Raw genomic sequence first — 18,847 nt, forward strand, 5'->3', positions numbered from 1 at the left:
CAGTGACAATTAGATTTGATATATATATGCCTCACAGAAGTCCGGCGTTTGTCATGTTTTGGGGGGTTTGAAGCTCTCCCAAAAGACTCCTCACATCGTGTTTATTCTGATGGACAGATAGCTAGCTGATGCCGAAGCAGGGACATTGGCCACATTACATAAGACAGACGGTTACAGAGACATGAATTGTTTAGCCTCAGCATAGCTCAGTGTTTACAGCAGAACCAAAATGAGTTGAAATACTGGAGCTCACAAGTCTTTCCAAAGAGTTTCTTTGCGTCTCTCTCTCTCCCTCTGTTATGTCCAGTAACTTCAGTACTACATATGGTATTTGTGCCTCTGGTATCTACTGTATTATTCAACTACACTCCATTTGAATGTACAGTGACCTGAATTATTGGCCACCTATATGAACAAAAAAGGATGTTACACTCAACATATGAATCTAACTTCTAACGTTAATAAATCATTTTATTCAAAAACATGCCTGTCAATTATTGGCACCCCTAGACATTCCTATGAATAAAATCTTATTGATGTTTATTCCGATTAAGATAAAAAAATACAAAGTTCATCTGAGTCTTTGGGAACTCTTAAGTGGTCATCCATGGCTTCCTGTTTCACTGAAGTATAAATATGAGGTGACACCAGGCTAAACTCAGTCATCCATCAACATAGGAGAGGCCAGAAAACACACGAAAGAAATGAGACAAAAGGTTGTTGACCTTCACAAATCAGGTAATGGCTATAAAAAATGAGCTAGCTACACCCCTGAAAATACCCATCACTATTAGGGTAATAATTAAGAAATGTAAAACTGGAGCTCTGATGAACCTGCCTGAAAGAGGACGCAACGGTATTTTGCCTCCACGCAGTCAGGAGGGTTCAAGTGGCAAAAAAAAACTAACTCCAATGATCACAGTTGGAGAATTGCATAAGTTGGTTACATCTTGGGGTCAGAAAGTCTCCAAAACTACAATTAGACGCCACCTCCATGACAAGTTATTTGGAAGGGTTGCCAGATGAAAGCCTCTGCTGTCACTAAAACAGACTTTAGCACCTGGAATTTGCTAATGTCATTGGAACTTTGATTGGAACCAGGTTATGGTCTGTTTTTGGCAACAAACACCAGAGGTGGGTTTGGTGTAAAAAGAGCCATGGTCATGCAGAAAATAACCTAATCCCCACTGTGAAGTATAATGGTGGATCTGTGATGTGGGGCTGTTTTACTTCCAATGGCCATGGGAACCTTGTCAGGATACATGTCATCATGGACTCCAAGTACCAGGAGATTTTAGGCCAAAATCTGTCTGCCTCTGCCAGGTGGATAAAACTGGGTCGTCATTAGATCTTCCAGCAGCATACCACCCTGCATACCACTGCTGGCTTGCTTCTGAAGCTAAGCAGGACTGGTCCTGGTCAATTCCTGGATGGGAGACCAGATGCTGCTGGAAGTGGTGTTGGAGGGCCAGTATGAGGCACTCTTTCCTCTGGTCTAAAAAAATATCCCAATGCCCCAGGGCAGTGATTGGGGACACTGCCTTGTGTAGGGTGCTGTCTTTCGGATGGGATGTTAAACAGGTCTCCTGACTCTCGGAGGTCATTAAAGATCCCATGGCACTTATCGTAAGAGTAGGGGTGTTAACCCTGGTGTCCTGGCTAAATTCCCAATCTGGCCCTGACACCATCACGGTCAACTAATAATCCCCAGTTTACAATTGGCTCATTCATCCCCCTCCTCTCCCCTGTAACTTTTCCCCAGGTTGTTGCTGCAAATGAGAACGTGTCCTCAGTCAACTTACCTGGTAAAATAACGGATAAATAATAAATAAAATGATCCAAAGCATACCTCCAAATCCACACGAAGATGGTTCACTGACCATAGAATCAAGCTTTTGCAATGGACGTCCCAGTCCCCTGACCTAAACCCCATTAAAAACCTGTGGAATGAGCTGAAGAGGATAGTCCACAAGCGTGGACCTGGGAGTCTGGAGGTTCTGTATGGAGGAATGGACTCAAATCCCTTCCTATGTGTTCTCCCACTTCAAACATTCTAAGAGATGACTCAGAGCTGTTATCTTGGAAAAGAGAAGGTGTGTTCTCCCACCTCATCAAACATTCTAGGAGACGACCCAGAGCGGTTTTCTTGGCAAAGGGAGGGTGCAAAGTACTACATGCAGGTGTGCCAATAAAATACCAATTATTTTTTTGTGAACAATTTTAACTTAAAAAGGTTGGAGACATACAGTATGATATTGAGTGTGAGATCAAGCTGATAAACTGACATTTTTTCAGACTTTCTTTAATCATATTTACCTAGGATGCCAATCATTCACGAGGGCACTGTACATGCAAATATATTAATGAAGAGTTAAAGCATTCTAACCTAATGGTGAGCGATTTCAGCTGCTGTGACAGTATAAGGGGGAGCTAAGTCTGAAATCTATCATGTTATCCATGCATGATGAAAGTATGAGACGAGCATCCTAGATGCAACGTTCCTTGCTGCTGCTGTTTGGTGAGTGACTTGTGATTAACGGCATAACATGCCACCAATGTGGAAAATATTACACACGGTCTTTTAAGAGGAGTGTTCAAAGCCTTGGAATCAAGTCACTAACTGTTGGCCATGTTGCTAAACCACATCACTGTGCTATTAACAGACTTAATTAAAACCAACCAATTTCCCTTCTCTGCCTCCTTGTGCATCTCTCCCCCTTTGTCTCACTCCCTCCCGCTCTCTGCACCCATTGTGGTTTTTGAACGCGTTAATACGTCATGAAGACATATTTAATGGGGTATGAAGACATATTTAATTAATGGGGTATGAAGACATATTTAATGGGGTATGAAGGGCTCCCCCACCTTATGTTACAGATTATAGTAAACCACTGAATCTCAGCCATACATCTGTATGGTAAACTTGACATTTGTTCTTAAACAACCCTCAAGCTTCTCATGTTCTATCAAATGACCCAAAATGTCCTCAAACATTTTGTGGGAGGAAAATCAAACATTCACCATACAATAAATTATTACTTTAATGTTGTGTAGGTTTTTGATCCCACCATTTAGAACATTATTCAAAATGGCAGTTGTGTTAGAAGTCTAGCACTAGTGTGCTTGTGACAAATTAAAAACCATTGAGTACTTGTTCTCACAACTCATAAACACGTAAGAGACAATGTTATGAAAACATGAAACCTGTTTTGTGGCACTGGAATTTCAAACAAATACAGGGTCTCTAGGAAGTGGATGTCTCTGGATCAGTCAACTTCTGTGCATCCCAAATGGCACCAAAGCAGTGCACTATGTAGGGCATAGTGTGTAATTTGGGGGACAAGCCTCAACTCCAAGTTGGAGGTCAAAATACATGCTGTTGGGTAAAGTGCCTTGTCAGGGACAGAACTTCACAAATTGGAACCCCTTGCTATTTTTATGCTGTGTTTCCACAGGCAAGTTAAACTACAATTCTCAAGTTCACATTATATACAGCATGCCTGTAAAAAAATAAATAGCTGAATCATGAGTATGATTATTTATTTATTTCTCACTTTATTATATCTTAAAAAAACAAATAGAAGAAACCAGAGTGAAATGTGTCTACAAAACAATAAGTTAAACACGAGGGGATTCTGTGACTACACACGGTAAGCATTTAAAAAGGACAGACATGTGAAGGCAGTGACTAGTTAAGTTTGTTAGACATGAAACAAATATGTACAATTAGAACTTAAAAACACCAAAATCATTTCACATAATTTACAAACTACTGTCCTAGTTGGCATTCCAGTAGCTAAACGTTAGGGTCATGATGGATATTGAATAACAAGCACTTTAAGATAGAGTTAAAATACAATTAAAACTTGTTTTTTTAAAGAATCAAATATTTTACAAATAGCACTTTTCATCCAACTACTGTTTGCTGTCCCTCAGGCTGCATGATTCTGTACAGGTCCACAATCCTCATCCTAATTCATCCTACAATTTCAGGGGAAGAGACTGTTGCAAGCATGAATATTTTTGTCATTTCCAAAAGCACATAAATGCCCTCCCTGGACATGTAGAAGTCTGATTAATTCAGTGGACTTGGCTGTGATATATATCAAACAAGAAAACAATATACACTTTCAAATACCGGCTCTCAGCCAACAAGCACTGTCTGTTTCTAGAAAATGTGCCAAAGAACCTAAATAGATTATTCCCGCATGTTCCTAGATTCACAGGTTAGATCCTAGAGTCATTGTTCTCCCATGTCCTTGTCTTGGGACTCTACTCCCCACAGCTTTTTAAACACTGCAACAGTGGAGATACAAAAGGCTTTCTCTTGTGGCACTGGAATGTATTTCACCAGCTGTATTAAAGCTGGTGTTCTTTAACTGTAGTAACCATGTGAGAAGCAGTAAAAGTTCAATTCCATTCTCAGTCAGGTGCTTGACCCTAATTCCATTAACTGCATTTTAGTCAGCAAGGTTAAAAATAGAAAACCACCCCCAGATGTGAGATGTCGTTCTGTTGAATATTGCTTATATTTGAACAAGATCTAAAAGTGCTCTTGACAAAGAAAAGCCCTCATTTTTTTGTACTCAGCAGGAGTAAAAATGTAAGGTCTGTCAGAAAAAATGAATAGCATGCTGTACATTATGTGTGAAAGAGCTAGAGAGAGACTAGAAACCTCTGGACACCACTCTCCCACTCTAAACTGACATGATCTTTTCCGGCAATAGCTTGGACATGTTGCGCATTGGATTGGAAAACCTTGCTGCCTGCTGGGAGCTGTGGATAAGACTGAGAGGGGGGGTCGTGTTTAAAGCCTGACCAGCTCAGACCAGTTCAACCTTGGAATTGGGGTAGACTGCAACCACGTCATATCCCTCAGGAGGCTGGACACGGGCCATGGCGTGGGTCTCACAGTACAGGTTCTCCTCAATGAAGAAGTAGCCCCTCTGCTTGAGGTTCAGGCCGCAGTCATCACACATGAAGCACTCTGTGTGGTACAGTTTGTCTCTGGCCTTCACGATGGTGCCCCTATACAGACCATGATATTAGTCAATCAATCAAATGCATTTCATAAAGCCCTTTTTACATCAGCAGTTGTCAAAGTGCATACGTTAGTAAAATGTTAAAGATAATTTATATAAATATTGAGAAGCAATTAAGAGCTATTTGAATATCATACATTTTCTTAAGTACATCCCTGTTTATTCAAGTTACAAGTATGCCATTCATGGATGTGAGCATTTGCATAACCAATAAGGACTAAATAGCTTCAAAAACAGCCATAACTTTGGTTGAATCTGAACGTCCCCTGTATCCAGCCCTTTATCCTACCCACTACTGCTATAAAAGTAGGTTCATTCTTTAATGCCCTGCCTAAAACCCAGTGTAAACGCTCTATACAACAGATCCATTGTGCTAAGCCTCCACAACAGTCTTGTTCAAATGACATCACTGTTTATCCATGGTGCTTGAGCAGTGTGGGGATTACCAGCACATCTGGGTTCCTGAGGAGGAGAGGGTGTGGTGCAGAGGTTGAATTATTAAAAAAGTGATATATGAACATCTTATAAGCTTGGACCGTTGGAGCAGGACTAAACTGTCACAAATGGCACCCTATCCCCTATGCAGTCTCTGGTCAAAAGTAGCACACCATAGGCCTAGAGGGAAAAAAGGTGCAATTTGGGGACGCACACCTAGTCTACCGTATCGTTGTCATCTTTTCGGTTTTATAATGACTCACACTATGCCGTTGCCACAGCGCGTGCACTGGGGGAGTTTCTGTAGGCCAGGCATGGGGCCAGGAATGGGGCTGCCCAATTTAGGGACTGGGGATTGAACTGGGGACCTTAGGCTTCTCACTCCAGACCTGTCAGTGGGGGACACACCTGTGGACAAAGAAAACACCTCAGTTAAGACCAGCAGAGTTCCAGGCAATGCACGAGGCTACCGGGGCAAAGGCAATGCACGAGGCTACCAGGGCAAAGGCAATGCACGAGGCTACCGGGGCAAAGGCAATGCACGAGGCTACCGGGGCAAAGGCAATGCTCCAGTTAATGTATGAGGTTACAGGGTGAAGGTAATTAAGGTAATGTTCCATTTAATGTATGAGGTTAAGGGGTGAAGGTAATGCACGGGGCTACAGGGTGATGGTAATGCACGGGGCCACAGGGTGAAGGTAATGCAGGGGGCCACACGGTGAAGGTAATGCAGGGGGCCACACGGTGAAGGTAATGCAGGGGGCTACACGGTGAAGGTAATGCAGGGGGCTACAGGGCGAAGGTAATGCAGGGGGCTTCAGGGCGAAGGTAATGCAGGGGGCTTCAGGGCGAAGGTAATGCATGAGGCTACAGGGCGAAGGTAATGCATGAGGCTACAGGGTGAAGGTAATGCATGAGGCTACAGGGTGAAGGTAATGCATGAGGCTACAGGGTGAAGGTAATACATGAGGCTACAGGGTGAAGGTAATGCATGAGGCTACAGGGTGAAGGTAATGCATGAGGCTACAGGGTGAAGGTAATGCATGAGGCTACAGGGTGAAGTTTCACCTAGGATCAGCTTCCCCTCCCCTGATCCTAACCTGGACTATTAGTTGGGGAAAATGACAAATTTACCCATGATCAGTCTAGGGGCAACTTCACCCTACACCAGTATGAGCTCAGAAAGCAGTGCTCAGCTCTGAGTGAAAAGATGACGAAGAATTAAGGGTGTTCACACTTGGCTCAGGGAGACACCAAGGTCCGCTCCCATCCACCAGAGACATCACTCCTCAGCTACCACTTCACTCCCTTTGTGCGTTACCCTCAGAGTGCATGGCAGGGGTACAGGCACAGGGCCAGAGCAGCACTCACACTGATAGCCTCTACTTCTTTCTTCCCCATCTCTTAATTTGCTCGCTCTATACCCCTCTACCTGTGCCTCCCCCCCTCCTCCACATACCAGGGATGCCAGGACCTGACACACAGCAGGAACACATCAATTAGGAGATGAAATAAGCAGTTGCCTGGCAGAGCAAACATTCCACATTAAGGAACAGACCATCACACCAGAGTGCTACAATCACACTCCTCCTGAACCACGGAGTGATGAGGTGCCAACATGCACCATTAACCCAGCATGCCTCTGGCCTACCCACCATACTGGTGAAGTACCTGGTACTTGACAAAGAAGTTTCCATCACTTCACTAATGCTCTGTGACTATGAGGTTTGAGTAATAACAGGGCCTATTTTTGCCGTAATAATTGGTCTATTACGCATCTAGTCATCATTACACTCTAGTCAGAAGTTCTCATGGGATGCTCACAAGTGAGAGGGAGTTTCAATCATAGGACTTGTACAGAGCCACTAAGCAGCGCTAGCGTCATTTGACAGAGACACTTCATGTCTCAGACAATCGTCTTATTATGGAGAGCTGCCCCCGTGATACTCCCATCCATAAACTCCATAGGAGAGGATGGAACATACAGATGGTAAGATCTTCATTTGATCACTCTTGTTACTGAGAATATTCCTGCACCACAGGAAGTGCAGATGAGCGTTGTGATTTACATAAATTCACTGAAAACCCACACTAAGTGTTATATTAACAGTATGGCACTTTACATACAGTGCCTTGCGAAAGTATTCGGCCCCCTTGAACTTTGCGACCTTTTGCCACATTTCAGGCTTCAAACATAAAGATATAAAACTGTATTTTTTTTGTGAAGAATCAACAACAAGTGGGACACAATCATGAAGTGGAACGACATTTATTGGATATTTCAAACTTTTTTAACAAATCAAAAACTGAAAAATCGGGCGTGCAAAATTATTCAGCCCCTTTACTTTCAGTGCAGCAAACTCTCTCCAGAAGTTCAGTGAGGATCTCTGAATGATCCAATGTTGACCTAAATGACTAATGATGATAAATACAATCCACCTGTGTGTAATCAAGTCTCCGTATAAATGCACCTGCACTGTGATAGTCTCAGAGGTCCGTTAAAAGCGCAGAGAGCATCATGAAGAACAAGGAACACACCAGGCAGGTCCGAGATACTGTTGTGAAGAAGTTTAAAGCCGGATTTGGATACAAAAAGATTTCCCAAGCTTTAAAACATCCCAAGGAGCACTGTGCAAGCGATAATATTGAAATGGAAGGAGTATCAGACCACTGCAAATCTACCAAGACCTGGCCGTCCCTCTAAACTTTCAGCTCATACAAGGAGAAGACTGATCAGAGATGCAGCCAAGAGGCCCATGATCACTCTGGATGAACTGCAGAGATCTACAGCTGAGGTGGGAGACTCTGTCCATAGGACAACAATCAGTCGTATATTGCACAAATCTGGCCTTTATGGAAGAGTGGCAAGAAGAAATCCATTTCTTAAAGATATCCATAAAAAGTGTTGTTTAAAGTTTGCCACAAGCCACCTGGGAGACACACCAAACATGTGGAAGAAGGTGCTCTGGTCAGATGAAACCAAAATTGAACTTTTTGGCAACAATGCAAAACGTTATCTTTGGCGTAAAAGCAACACAGCTCATCACCCTGAACACACCATGCCCACTGTCAAATATGGTGGTGGCAGCATCATGGTTTGGGCCTGCTTTTCTTCAGCAGGGACAGGGAAGATGGTTAAAATTGATGGGAAGATGGATGGAGCCAAATACAGGACCATTCTGGAAGAAAACCTGATGGAGTCTGCAAAAGACCTGAGACTGGGACGGAGATTTGTCTTCCAACAAGACAATGATCCAAAACATAAAGCAAAATCTACAATGGAATGGTTCAAAAATAAACATATCCAGGTGTTAGAATGGCCAAGTCAAAGTCCAGACCTGAATCCAATCGAGAATCTGTGGAAAGAACTGAAAACTGCTGTTCACAAATGCTCTCCATCCAACCTCACTTTTTTGCAAGGAGGAATGGGAAAAAATGTCAGTCTCTCGATGTGCAAAACTGATAGAGACATACCCCAAGTGACTTACAGCTGTAATCGCAGCAAAAGGTGGCGCTACAAAGTATTAACTTAAGGGGGCTGAATAATTTTGCACGCCCAATTTTTCAGTTTTTGATTTGTTAAAAAAGTTTGAAATATCCAATAAATGTCGTTCCACTTCATGATTGTGTCCCACTTGTTGATTCTTCACAAAAAAAAATACAGTTTTATATCTTTATGTTTGAAGCCTGAAATGTGGCAAAAGGACGCAAAGTTCAAGGGGGCCGAATACTTTCGCAAGGCACTGTATGTTATTAGCTGGCCAAAAGTAGGCTAACCACTGATCAAGCAACATTATGGACTAAACGTTCAAATCCTGTTGCAGCAGGATTATTTTGCTGTGACAATATAGGTCAAAATAAGATGCTATATCTGTAGGAATGACATCTACTAAGAAGTCTTTATGAATAAAGTTCATAGCTTGTGATCCCCCCCAACTTGTAGATACGGTGCCTGGAGTTTCCACCTATTTATCTTAGTTATTTGAGCAGCTTTTTAGAACCAGATCATGGCTACCCGCAGTGGCTAATGGGAGTAGATAAACAAACTAAATAAAACATTACGTAACCCAGTCTATATTTCTTATTTTGAACAACCTCAAAAGGGTTACACTCCTACACAGGGGATTGGCAGAGACTTCAGAGTTGACTTGTTTATTTTTCAACTACAGGCGGTACAGTGTGTGCCACATCTGCATCCTCAAAAGCAAAGTAAATAAATGATCACTTCCCTCATATCTGACTATTATGTGTCACTGTAAAGTAGTGGATTTTTCAGTGATTGCTATAGCCAGGGATTTCACTCTAATAATAAACCGAATCCATCATGCCATCGTCTCCACCAACAACCCTGTCTGACACCACAGATGGTAAGATCCGAGCCTATTGGGCTCAAGCATAACAGACCAACTCGTTTGTTCTCCCTTGAAATCCCAGGGATGTCGACATTTTCAAAAAGCGGAACGTTTTATTTTGAAAAGGATGAGGATGACAATATCACACGCAGTCAAACGCTTCTCTCGGTCTTAACATCAACGCTGAGCTGGAAAAGAGTATAAAATCCTTCAGAACAAAACAAGGATTTCCAGACAGAGAGCAACAAACACAGAGCTTCAAGGTGTCAGCATCTTACCAGAAGCTTAACCCAGTGTCAATTACGCCTTCTGTGGTCGTGAAAAACAAACAAACATTTAAAACCCTGCTGCAATTTTATCAAATTCTGTTGAAACCATTGACTTCTCTTCCTTAAACTCCTGTAACACCTGCAAGTGATTAGCAACAAATTCAAAGAATAACAAGGCCTGCAGTTCATCCAGAACTTTCTCAGGGAGCTCCGACAGACAGGATGCAGGTTCCTAGGGATTATCTGGTCTGTTTGGGTTCTCCTTGAGGAGCTAGGGCATGGCCATGATGGAAGAAGCTGATCCTAAAACATCACATGACTCCTAAGGACTTCAGAGAGCCTAGGCCTACTTCTTGGAATGTGAATAGTTCAAAAAACACCAGGAAGTCATTTCTCAGGTTGTTATGCAATAAACTTCACACAGTCCTGTGTCTGGAAATAAATCACACATTACACTTCCAACGGAAACGATTTAGCTCAAATATACAAACATATCTAAATGTAAATAAACAATCATGAGTATACAGAATATGCACACAGAGTACCAGTCAAAAGTCTGGTTTCACCTACTCATTCAAGGGTTTTTCTTTATTTTTACTATTTTCTAGATTGTAGAATAGTGAAGACACTAATACTATGAAGTAACACATATTGAATCATGCAGTAACCAAAAAAAAGTGTTAAAAATCAGAATTGTATATTTGAGTAGCCACCCTTTGCCTTGATGATAGCTTTGCACACTTGGTATTCGGTCAACCAGCTTCATGGGGTAGTCACCTGGAATGCATTTCAATTAACAGGTGTCTCTTGTTAAAAGTTACACTGTGGAATTTCTTTCCTTAATGTTTTTGAGCCAATCAGTTGTGACAAGGTTGGGGTGGTATACAGAAGATGGTATTTTGCCAAATAGGACTAAGTCCATATTATGGCAAGAACAGCTCAAATAAGCAATGAGAAATGACAGCCCACTTTAAGAAATGAATGTCAGTCAATGCAGAAAATGTCAAGAACTTTGAAAGGGTTTTCAAGTGCAGTCTCAAAAAAACACCAAGCGCTATGATGAAACTGGCTCTCATGAGGACCGCCACAGGAAAGGAAGACCCAGCGCTACCTATGCTTCAGAGGAAAAGTTCATTAGAGTTACCAGCCTCAGAAATTGCAGCCCAAATAAATGCTTCACAGAGTTCAAGTAACAGACACATCAACTGTTCAGAGGAGACTGATTATCAGGCCTTCATGGTCGAATTTCTGCAAAGAAAACACTACTAAAAAAGAAAGATTTGCTTGGGCCAAGAAACATGAACAATGGACATTAGACCGGTGGAAATCGGTCCCTTGGTCTGATGAGTTATTTGGTTTCAAACACTGTCTTTGTGAGACGCAGAATAGGTGAACGGATGATCTCCGCATGTGTGGTTCCCACAGTGAAGCATGGACGTGGTGGTGTGTAGGTGCTTTGCTGGTGACACTGTTTAGAATTCAAGGCACACTTAACCAGCATGGCTACCACAGCATTCTGCAGCGATACGCCATCCCATCGGGTGTGCGCTTAGTCCCACTATCTGTTTTTCAACAGGACAATGACCCAAAACACACCTCCAGGCTGTGTAAAGGCTATTTGACCAAGAAGGAGAGTTATGGAGTGCTGCATCAGATGACCTGGCCTCCACAATCAGCCGACCTCAACACAATTGAGATGGGTTGTGATGAGTTGGACTGCAGAGTGAAGGAAAAGCAGCCAACAAATGCTCAGCATTTGTGGGAACTCCTTCAAGACTGTTGGAAAAGCATTCCAGGTAAAGCTGGTTGAGAGAATGCCAAGAGGATGCAAAGCTGTCACCAAGGCAAAGGGTGGCTAGTTTGACACTTTGGTTACTACATGATTCCATAGTTTTGATGTCATCACTATTATTCTACAATGTAGAAAGTAGTACAGATAAAGGCATTTGAGGGAGAGACCCATATACACACATTTATAAATAAATAAACTATACGGTGAATGACATGTACAAACCGCTAAATAAATGGACAGTCATATAGAGCCACAAATGAGGGTACCTCCATCCTCTGCCTCCAGTATGCCCTGTAGGTATTTGAAGGAGCCGGACTGTTTGGGTGCAGAGGCTGGCTCCTCTGGGTCCTGCAGCATCTTATACACGTCTGACTCTGTGGTGACTTCAAAACTAGGACCGTTCCCATTACGTCCCAGAGGAGAATGCGTCGGAGGCTCAGGGCTGAAAGAGATAACAAATGAAGTTGTTTTTAGTCTGAATTCAGTGTGATCAACAGGTTCTATGACTGAAATGCATCCACTAAATGTTGCATTGTCTTTAGATTTAATTCGTAAATGCCGTGACATGACTTATTTTTAGGGTAAAAAGAAAATGCAGTTTAACAAAGTAAAAATCCCAGAAGATACTGTAACATTAACAAGTTATACAACACTTCGTACGTAGTCTTCACATTGACATGGTGAATATACCATGATATCTTGAAACTACTGCAGAGGTTTTCCACTCCATGGCCACCATGCCTCACCTGTGTGGGGAGCTCAGGCTCAGGCTGCCCATTTGTTTTGGCAAGACCCTGTCTCGGTCTCCATTGCTGCCATTGTTGTGTGCGTACAGGCCGGCTGGGTTGTTGTACTGCATGTTGTTGAGCTGCTTGGAGGTGCCGTTGTTGAGGTGCGGCGCCTCGGAGATGTAGGAGGGTTTTCGGCTGTATCCACTGCCGTTGTGACCGCTACTGTAGCCACTGATGTATCCACCGGTGATTGGTCCAGTGCTGATTGGTCGGAAATTCTGGAGAAGGAAAGAGCAGAGGAGCCATTAAGAAAGTATGGTTGTTTCCAATGCACTTCTATATCTGTCATAGTCTGCTTGTTCGTCATCTAACATTTATGGGAACATGAATTACATCATCTCCAAGGCATGAAGGTGACTGTTGGCACAGAGGTCAAAACATTTAGCAAGGACCTGCACAAACTATACAATGACGTAACCAAATACTTCAACGTTTACTTCTGCAGACAGACGTCTAAAAACTACACTGATAATCTACAGTGTAGTGGGTGCTACATGTGTAATCTACAGTGTAGTGGGTGCTACATGTGTGTTCATCTCTCCAAGCTACAGATTGCAATATTTTGTTGATGTTATCACTTTTCTAACGGTTGATTTTAGTGGCATGACTGTCAAACAAGAGACAGTGACTTAATGGCTGTTGTAGGGGGCACACGATCATAAATCATAAATCCTCTGTAAATATGTCAAATGCAGTGACTTGTTTAAATGGTTGTGCAAGACATAGTTGTCATCCCACACAGCCAGCCAAGGCCGTTGATTAACGCATGCGTGTGTTGAGTGGTGGGTGAATTCACTGGTTGGCCCCAGGAAACAGAGGTTCAGACTCTCCGGGCAGGCAGCAGGATCCCTGTCTGTCATCTCAGCAGATGTGGCCTGGTCCTTGTTCCCTGGCTGGCCCGGACCACCCACGCATAGGCCATTTCTAAATCCCCTCTCTGCCGAGCCCTAGACACCATACCCAACCCCAAGCTGTGTTTCAAACCCTGGGCTTGGGCCATATAGCCAGCCCTCTCCCCAGCCCAGACAAGTAGCTCCTAGAGGGGGTGACAAGGAGAGGACCACCAGACCATCAGAGCAGAGGGTGAGTGTAGTTGTATCTGAGCAAGCAGTCCAACCCCTCCCCCGTCCACCACTGCCTGCCCCCCCCGTCCTCCAACCACTCCACCACCGCTCCCCAACCCCTCCCCCAGCCCCTCCCCAACCCCTCCCCTCTCATTCCAATGATAACCGTCAGTAATTGTACCAGGAAGCCTTTCATTTTCTGGTCTTGGCAACAAAGTACAAGAGAGGGGAAGAAAAATAATAAGAGTGCATTGTATTACGAAGTGTTCCTGCAGTGACATGACAGTAAACTTGGCCTTTTACGACTTCTTTAATCAGTGTAAACATGACGTGTGGATGGATTCCAGCGCCTCCCTCAGACAGTTACAATAGAAGCCACAGGGCCCTGAGCGAGCTCACCAAGAGGGAAAAGCCACAGGGCCCTGAGCGAGCTCACCAAGAGGGAAAAGCCACAGGGCCCTGAGCGAGCTCACCAAGAGGGAAAAGCCACAGGGCCCTGAGCGAGCTCACCAAGAGGGAAAAGCCACAGGGCCCTGAGCGAGCTCACCAAGAGGGAAAAGCCACAGGGCCCTGAGCGAGCTCACCAAGAGGGAAAAGCCACAGGGCCCTGAGCGAGCTCACCAAGAGGGAAAAGCCACAGGGCCCTGAGCGAGCTCACCAAGAGGGAAAAGCGACAGGGCTGCTGAAATGCTTGGCAAACACTTTGGCTACACCAAACCCTCATGAGAGTGAGTGCAGATAACGTCAGTGATTATTTACTGTATTCAAGCATGTTAAATGAACAAACATGTTTGGATGTTGCCTGTTTAGTGGCAATTTTCACATTAACCGATGGAGCTAGGGAGACCAAGAGAGTAAAGAGTGCTTCAAAACCCTGGCACACATGTTTATGTCTGTTGAATGCCGAGACCACTCTAGAGACCACTAGTTGGAAGACACTTTTTTCTGCATAATATGCAGTTATATGGCCTCGTGTCTGCAGCAAAAAGATACGAGTGGATGGCAGATTTATAAAAAGGCAGCACATCTGGTGCATAGCTTTTAAAAGTGCCAGGTTGGTAACATTTAGGACCTGTAAGTGCTTTTAAGTTGCTCTTAGGTATGGAAGTAACCATTACTTTCATTAAATAAATCACAGTAAGCAGACTGTCCCATTAAACTGATTTATCGTACCTATGCCAGTCTGTAATGGGGATTTTAAAACGGCACAAAATAGTTAATGGAGATCGTGCCAACTGGTGACACACCTTCCACAGTGTGTGCTTTGTTAAATCATAACTAAAAATCACCAGATAACATCACCTAGTAACCTTATCTTGTTATTTAAACCAACACAATCAAAACTAATGTTGCTATAGTACTACCAGGCACTCTTTCAATCGCTCACATACAGTTCAGTTCCTACATGGGAAAAAGAGAAATCCCCTTTCTTCAATCCTTGACTCCAGCTCAGAAACACTGGAGAGAGAAAGCAGCAAGTATTTATGAGAAGCAGTTCTGTCTGCTCAGAAATTCTGTCAGTCAGATTTCACTGACCTGTTTTACAATAGTGAATAAGCATGGCTCTGGGTTCTGGGTGACTGGCTACTGAGCCTGTGTGACTAGGCAGGGGGGGGGTTATGCCTTTCAGACTGGGGACCGTTTAGACAGAACCACAGGACTCCTGGGAGAGAAAAAAAAACTGACTTAAAGCTACATGTATTATAGTAATAAGGACTCAGAAAGGAGGGGGACGAGATATTTACTGCTGTTACCCAAGTCAACACACTGCAGAGTTTGGTCAGGGAGAAGTATAGAGCAGGAAGGGGACCCTTATTCAAATCATATTCCTGCTTAACAGTTTCCCCCTCATACTACACCTCCCCATGGTAATTATGCTTTTCACAAAGCGCTCTGCATTGCTAACCAACCACAAACGAGCTCTTTATTACCCCTGTTCCTATCCCAGAGGCAGGCACAGGGACAGTGTGTCCAGAGCTGGCTGGCTGTAGGCAGCCTGTTAGACAAACAACGGGCTAGCTAGCACGCCATTCTCTGATCTCCATGACCCCATCCGCTCCCCAGTGCGCTGACAGGGGGAGAGGGACTTCTTGGTCAACCGAAATACAGATTGACATTTCTGGGGATTACCAGCTGATTAGTTATTACTTCACCCATTACTGGAAACAAACAACTAAATATGTGGGGTCACAAGTTTACGATCTGAAGGCCTGGATGAATGTGGTGCAGTGAATGTGAACTCTCAATGGCCCTGTGTTGTATTTTGAGGAAAACTGTCATAATTGAACATGTTTGACAGAGGTAGAGTATATATGGAACAGCGCACTAAACCCCTATAGAAAATCCTATAAGTACATCACAATTAGACAGTATTGTCAGTTCTCAAATGCTAGGAGGGAGAATTCTCTCCCTCTTGCCAATGCAGCTTGAGTATGGAACCATCGTGATGCAAGTCCCATTGTTTCCACATTCTAAAGGTCCATAGTTTCCAAGCCCACTGCAAAAGCCACAATTGTGATTCCAATGAGTCTGAGGGAACAATGCAGAGCAATACAGAGGCATGCGGTTGGCCACCTGTAGACCTACTTCATCACACTGTAGACCACAGGCATAAGTCCCCATTTATTCTAGCAATACTGTCAAAATGAGTCATACTTTTTCTGATAATCTTACAAAACTCTTGTCTGTTGATGAGTAAGATGAGTTCATGGAAATACTCAATTTCCCTCCTGTTTCCCCACAAATACTTTTCGTTTCAAAGCTGTTCAGGCTCAGATCCAAAAATGCAGTCATTCAACTTTGAGAATATCCCATGTTCTCCTTTTTCAAGGAAACACCACCGTGTCACTTCCTGCTAGCTATAATTCCCAGATGCTAGTTTGGAATTTCCAATGACTTCAGCTGCTGGTAGAGAGTTCACGTGTGGTGCCTAATATGTCTGGAAAACACAATCAGCATTGTTCAATGCCGGTAACCTCTTTCAAGGTATATTACACTAGCCTGGAGCAGGAAATAACCTGGGTCATTCATTTAGCCTAACTCAAGGGACCAACCATTTCCCTCCCCCTGAAGCAAATGAGCCAAAATGGTACTCACTTTGCTGTTTTTAGTTCAACTTTAACTCTATTAAAAGGAGACCAGAGTCTTTCAGTAGAGAGTGGATACAAGGTTTCCAAACCTCCCTCTAACTTTTCCAGGAGATAGAGAGTACAGCCTTCTCTGATTACAAACAGAGGTACTGCTAGCATGCATGTCTGTTTATATACAAAGTTTGAGTTGCTCGCTCCCCCTCGTTCAGGTCTGGTATTTCCTCGTATTAATCAAGACAAGACTTCAGCTCATGTTGAGATGGTGAAATCCAAAAAGAGGTCCTAATCCCCAGGACCCCTTCTCAGGAAAACTTAACAGTCTCCTTGGATTGCCTCAAGGCTGAAATTGGGTGGTCCTTCACCTTGTTCATCACTAGGCAGATGTATATCTTATTGCTACCATGCTTGCAAAAATAGGATATCAACCATGTACCCCAAGACCATTTGAAATACTTAGAGTTAGGATCAGTGGCTTTGACTTAGTAATGGATGTCACACATATTAAATCAATAAAATGTCAATATTTTTGAAGACAAATCCCCAAGAATAAAAGACTAAATGTAAACTCAGGCTCAGCTACAGACAAAAACATCGCTGTCCCATTCACCTCCAGTGATATTTAATGAAAGAATTTACTTGCTATGTATTGAAGCTTTCTTTCATTAAAAAATGTCCACCAGCCTGCCTACTGATGTGGAAGTCAATACAGGCATCGGTCTGCTGTATATAGTTTCAACCTTCAATTGATGACCGATGCTTTTCATTTCAGGCCTTTGTGTGACCATTCAGCCCAGTCGACAGGGTTTTCCCTACTGAAGCGACATGGGAAAACGACCAACATGACAACCAATGCCCACAATTAAAGAGGAATGGTCATTTCTCAGATGTCCCAGCCACAATACACGCATTGTCTGCTAGTTCTGCCTCACACTGGTCAGTGTCGGAAAACTCTGAAAAGGTCAACGGCAAAGGCTTGGCTTGCTTGACTACGCATTTGGCAGATAATTGTTTTGAAACAAATTGAGGCCCAATTTCAATACTTTCCAACTGACAGAGGAACTCTAAATCATGTGAAAAACAGTTTATCAGTAGATCATCTGTATAATCTTATCCATGTAAACATGTGCAGCTCATACCTGTGGGGACTCAGACTCCAACGTAGCCATGAATGGACTGGTCTTGCCATCTTCAATAACAGTTGGAGACCAGACTTTGTCTTCACACCTGAAAAACAATACCCAGGAAAGAGAGCTACGTTAGTCATTGTTTATCTATAAAAACGCTCAGAGGCTTTTAAAAAGAGGTCATATCTGCTCCAATCAATGTGTTTACAGGTTATTTGCTCACAGCAGTCACTAAGAAGATGCTCTTAAAATAACATTTCTGGATATGATTGTTAGCGTGGAATAAAAAGGGATGAAACTCAGGACACGTACACCATAACACAGTTAACAAAAAAAGATGACTTAAACATTCATATTAAATACCACTAACCACTGCTAAATATAAGTGGCATACGCCATGGGATGAGATTGTGCACTGCCCTCCAAAAAATTATTTCACAGTAGCAAGTGGCATGCGTCTTTGTTTGGCAGGCATAACACTGGCAGCTAAAGGTGACCACATTCCAGTACACTAATGATAGTCATCTCTACAGCAGATCAGCAAAACTATGCCATGAACTCAGTACATCTTGTTATTAGATTAGCTCAACATGTTAAGACAGTCATCCAGGTGGACAGAAACAATAGGATGGAAAGGCTTAAATAAGGATAGTCTTCTCTCTGTGTCCGGTGACATTGAATGAAGGACAATGGGGTTTATTGTACAAAGTGATTTTTTCCTATCATGGCTAGGCCCATTTATGTACTAAATACAGAATCTGTTGGTATACTGTACGTTTGTCCGGTTTTAAAAATGCAATAGGCTAGTCTACATGTCCTGTGCTACATGTCCCAGACAGAATTGCATCAACCAGATTTAGAACTTCCCATAAAACCATATGGTAATAAA

General features: G+C 43.1%; 1 protein-coding gene across 2 annotated transcripts in view; it reads right to left on the reverse strand.

Annotated features, from left to right (window-relative positions):
• Nucleotides 1–3,530: 3,530 nt before the first annotated feature.
• The window catches only part of LOC112228327 (PDZ and LIM domain protein 4), a 41,179-nt gene continuing 25,862 nt past the window's right edge, over nt 3,531–18,847 (reverse strand). For both annotated transcript variants that reach the window (XM_024393549.2, XM_024393550.2), the window contains exons 3-7: nt 17,971–18,058; nt 12,637–12,899; nt 12,157–12,332; nt 5,741–5,885; nt 3,531–5,028 (exon numbers count right to left, since the gene is read on the reverse strand). In XM_024393549.2, coding sequence (XP_024249317.1) covers nt 4,824–5,028; nt 5,741–5,885; nt 12,157–12,332; nt 12,637–12,899; nt 17,971–18,058 — 877 coding nt within the window. In that variant the 3' untranslated portion in view covers nt 3,531–4,823. The remainder of the gene's footprint in view (nt 5,029–5,740; nt 5,886–12,156; nt 12,333–12,636; nt 12,900–17,970; nt 18,059–18,847) is intronic.

Source organism: Oncorhynchus tshawytscha, linkage group LG30 (assembly GCF_018296145.1).
Source record: "Oncorhynchus tshawytscha isolate Ot180627B linkage group LG30, Otsh_v2.0, whole genome shotgun sequence".
Lineage (NCBI taxonomy): Eukaryota > Metazoa > Chordata > Actinopteri > Salmoniformes > Salmonidae > Oncorhynchus > Oncorhynchus tshawytscha.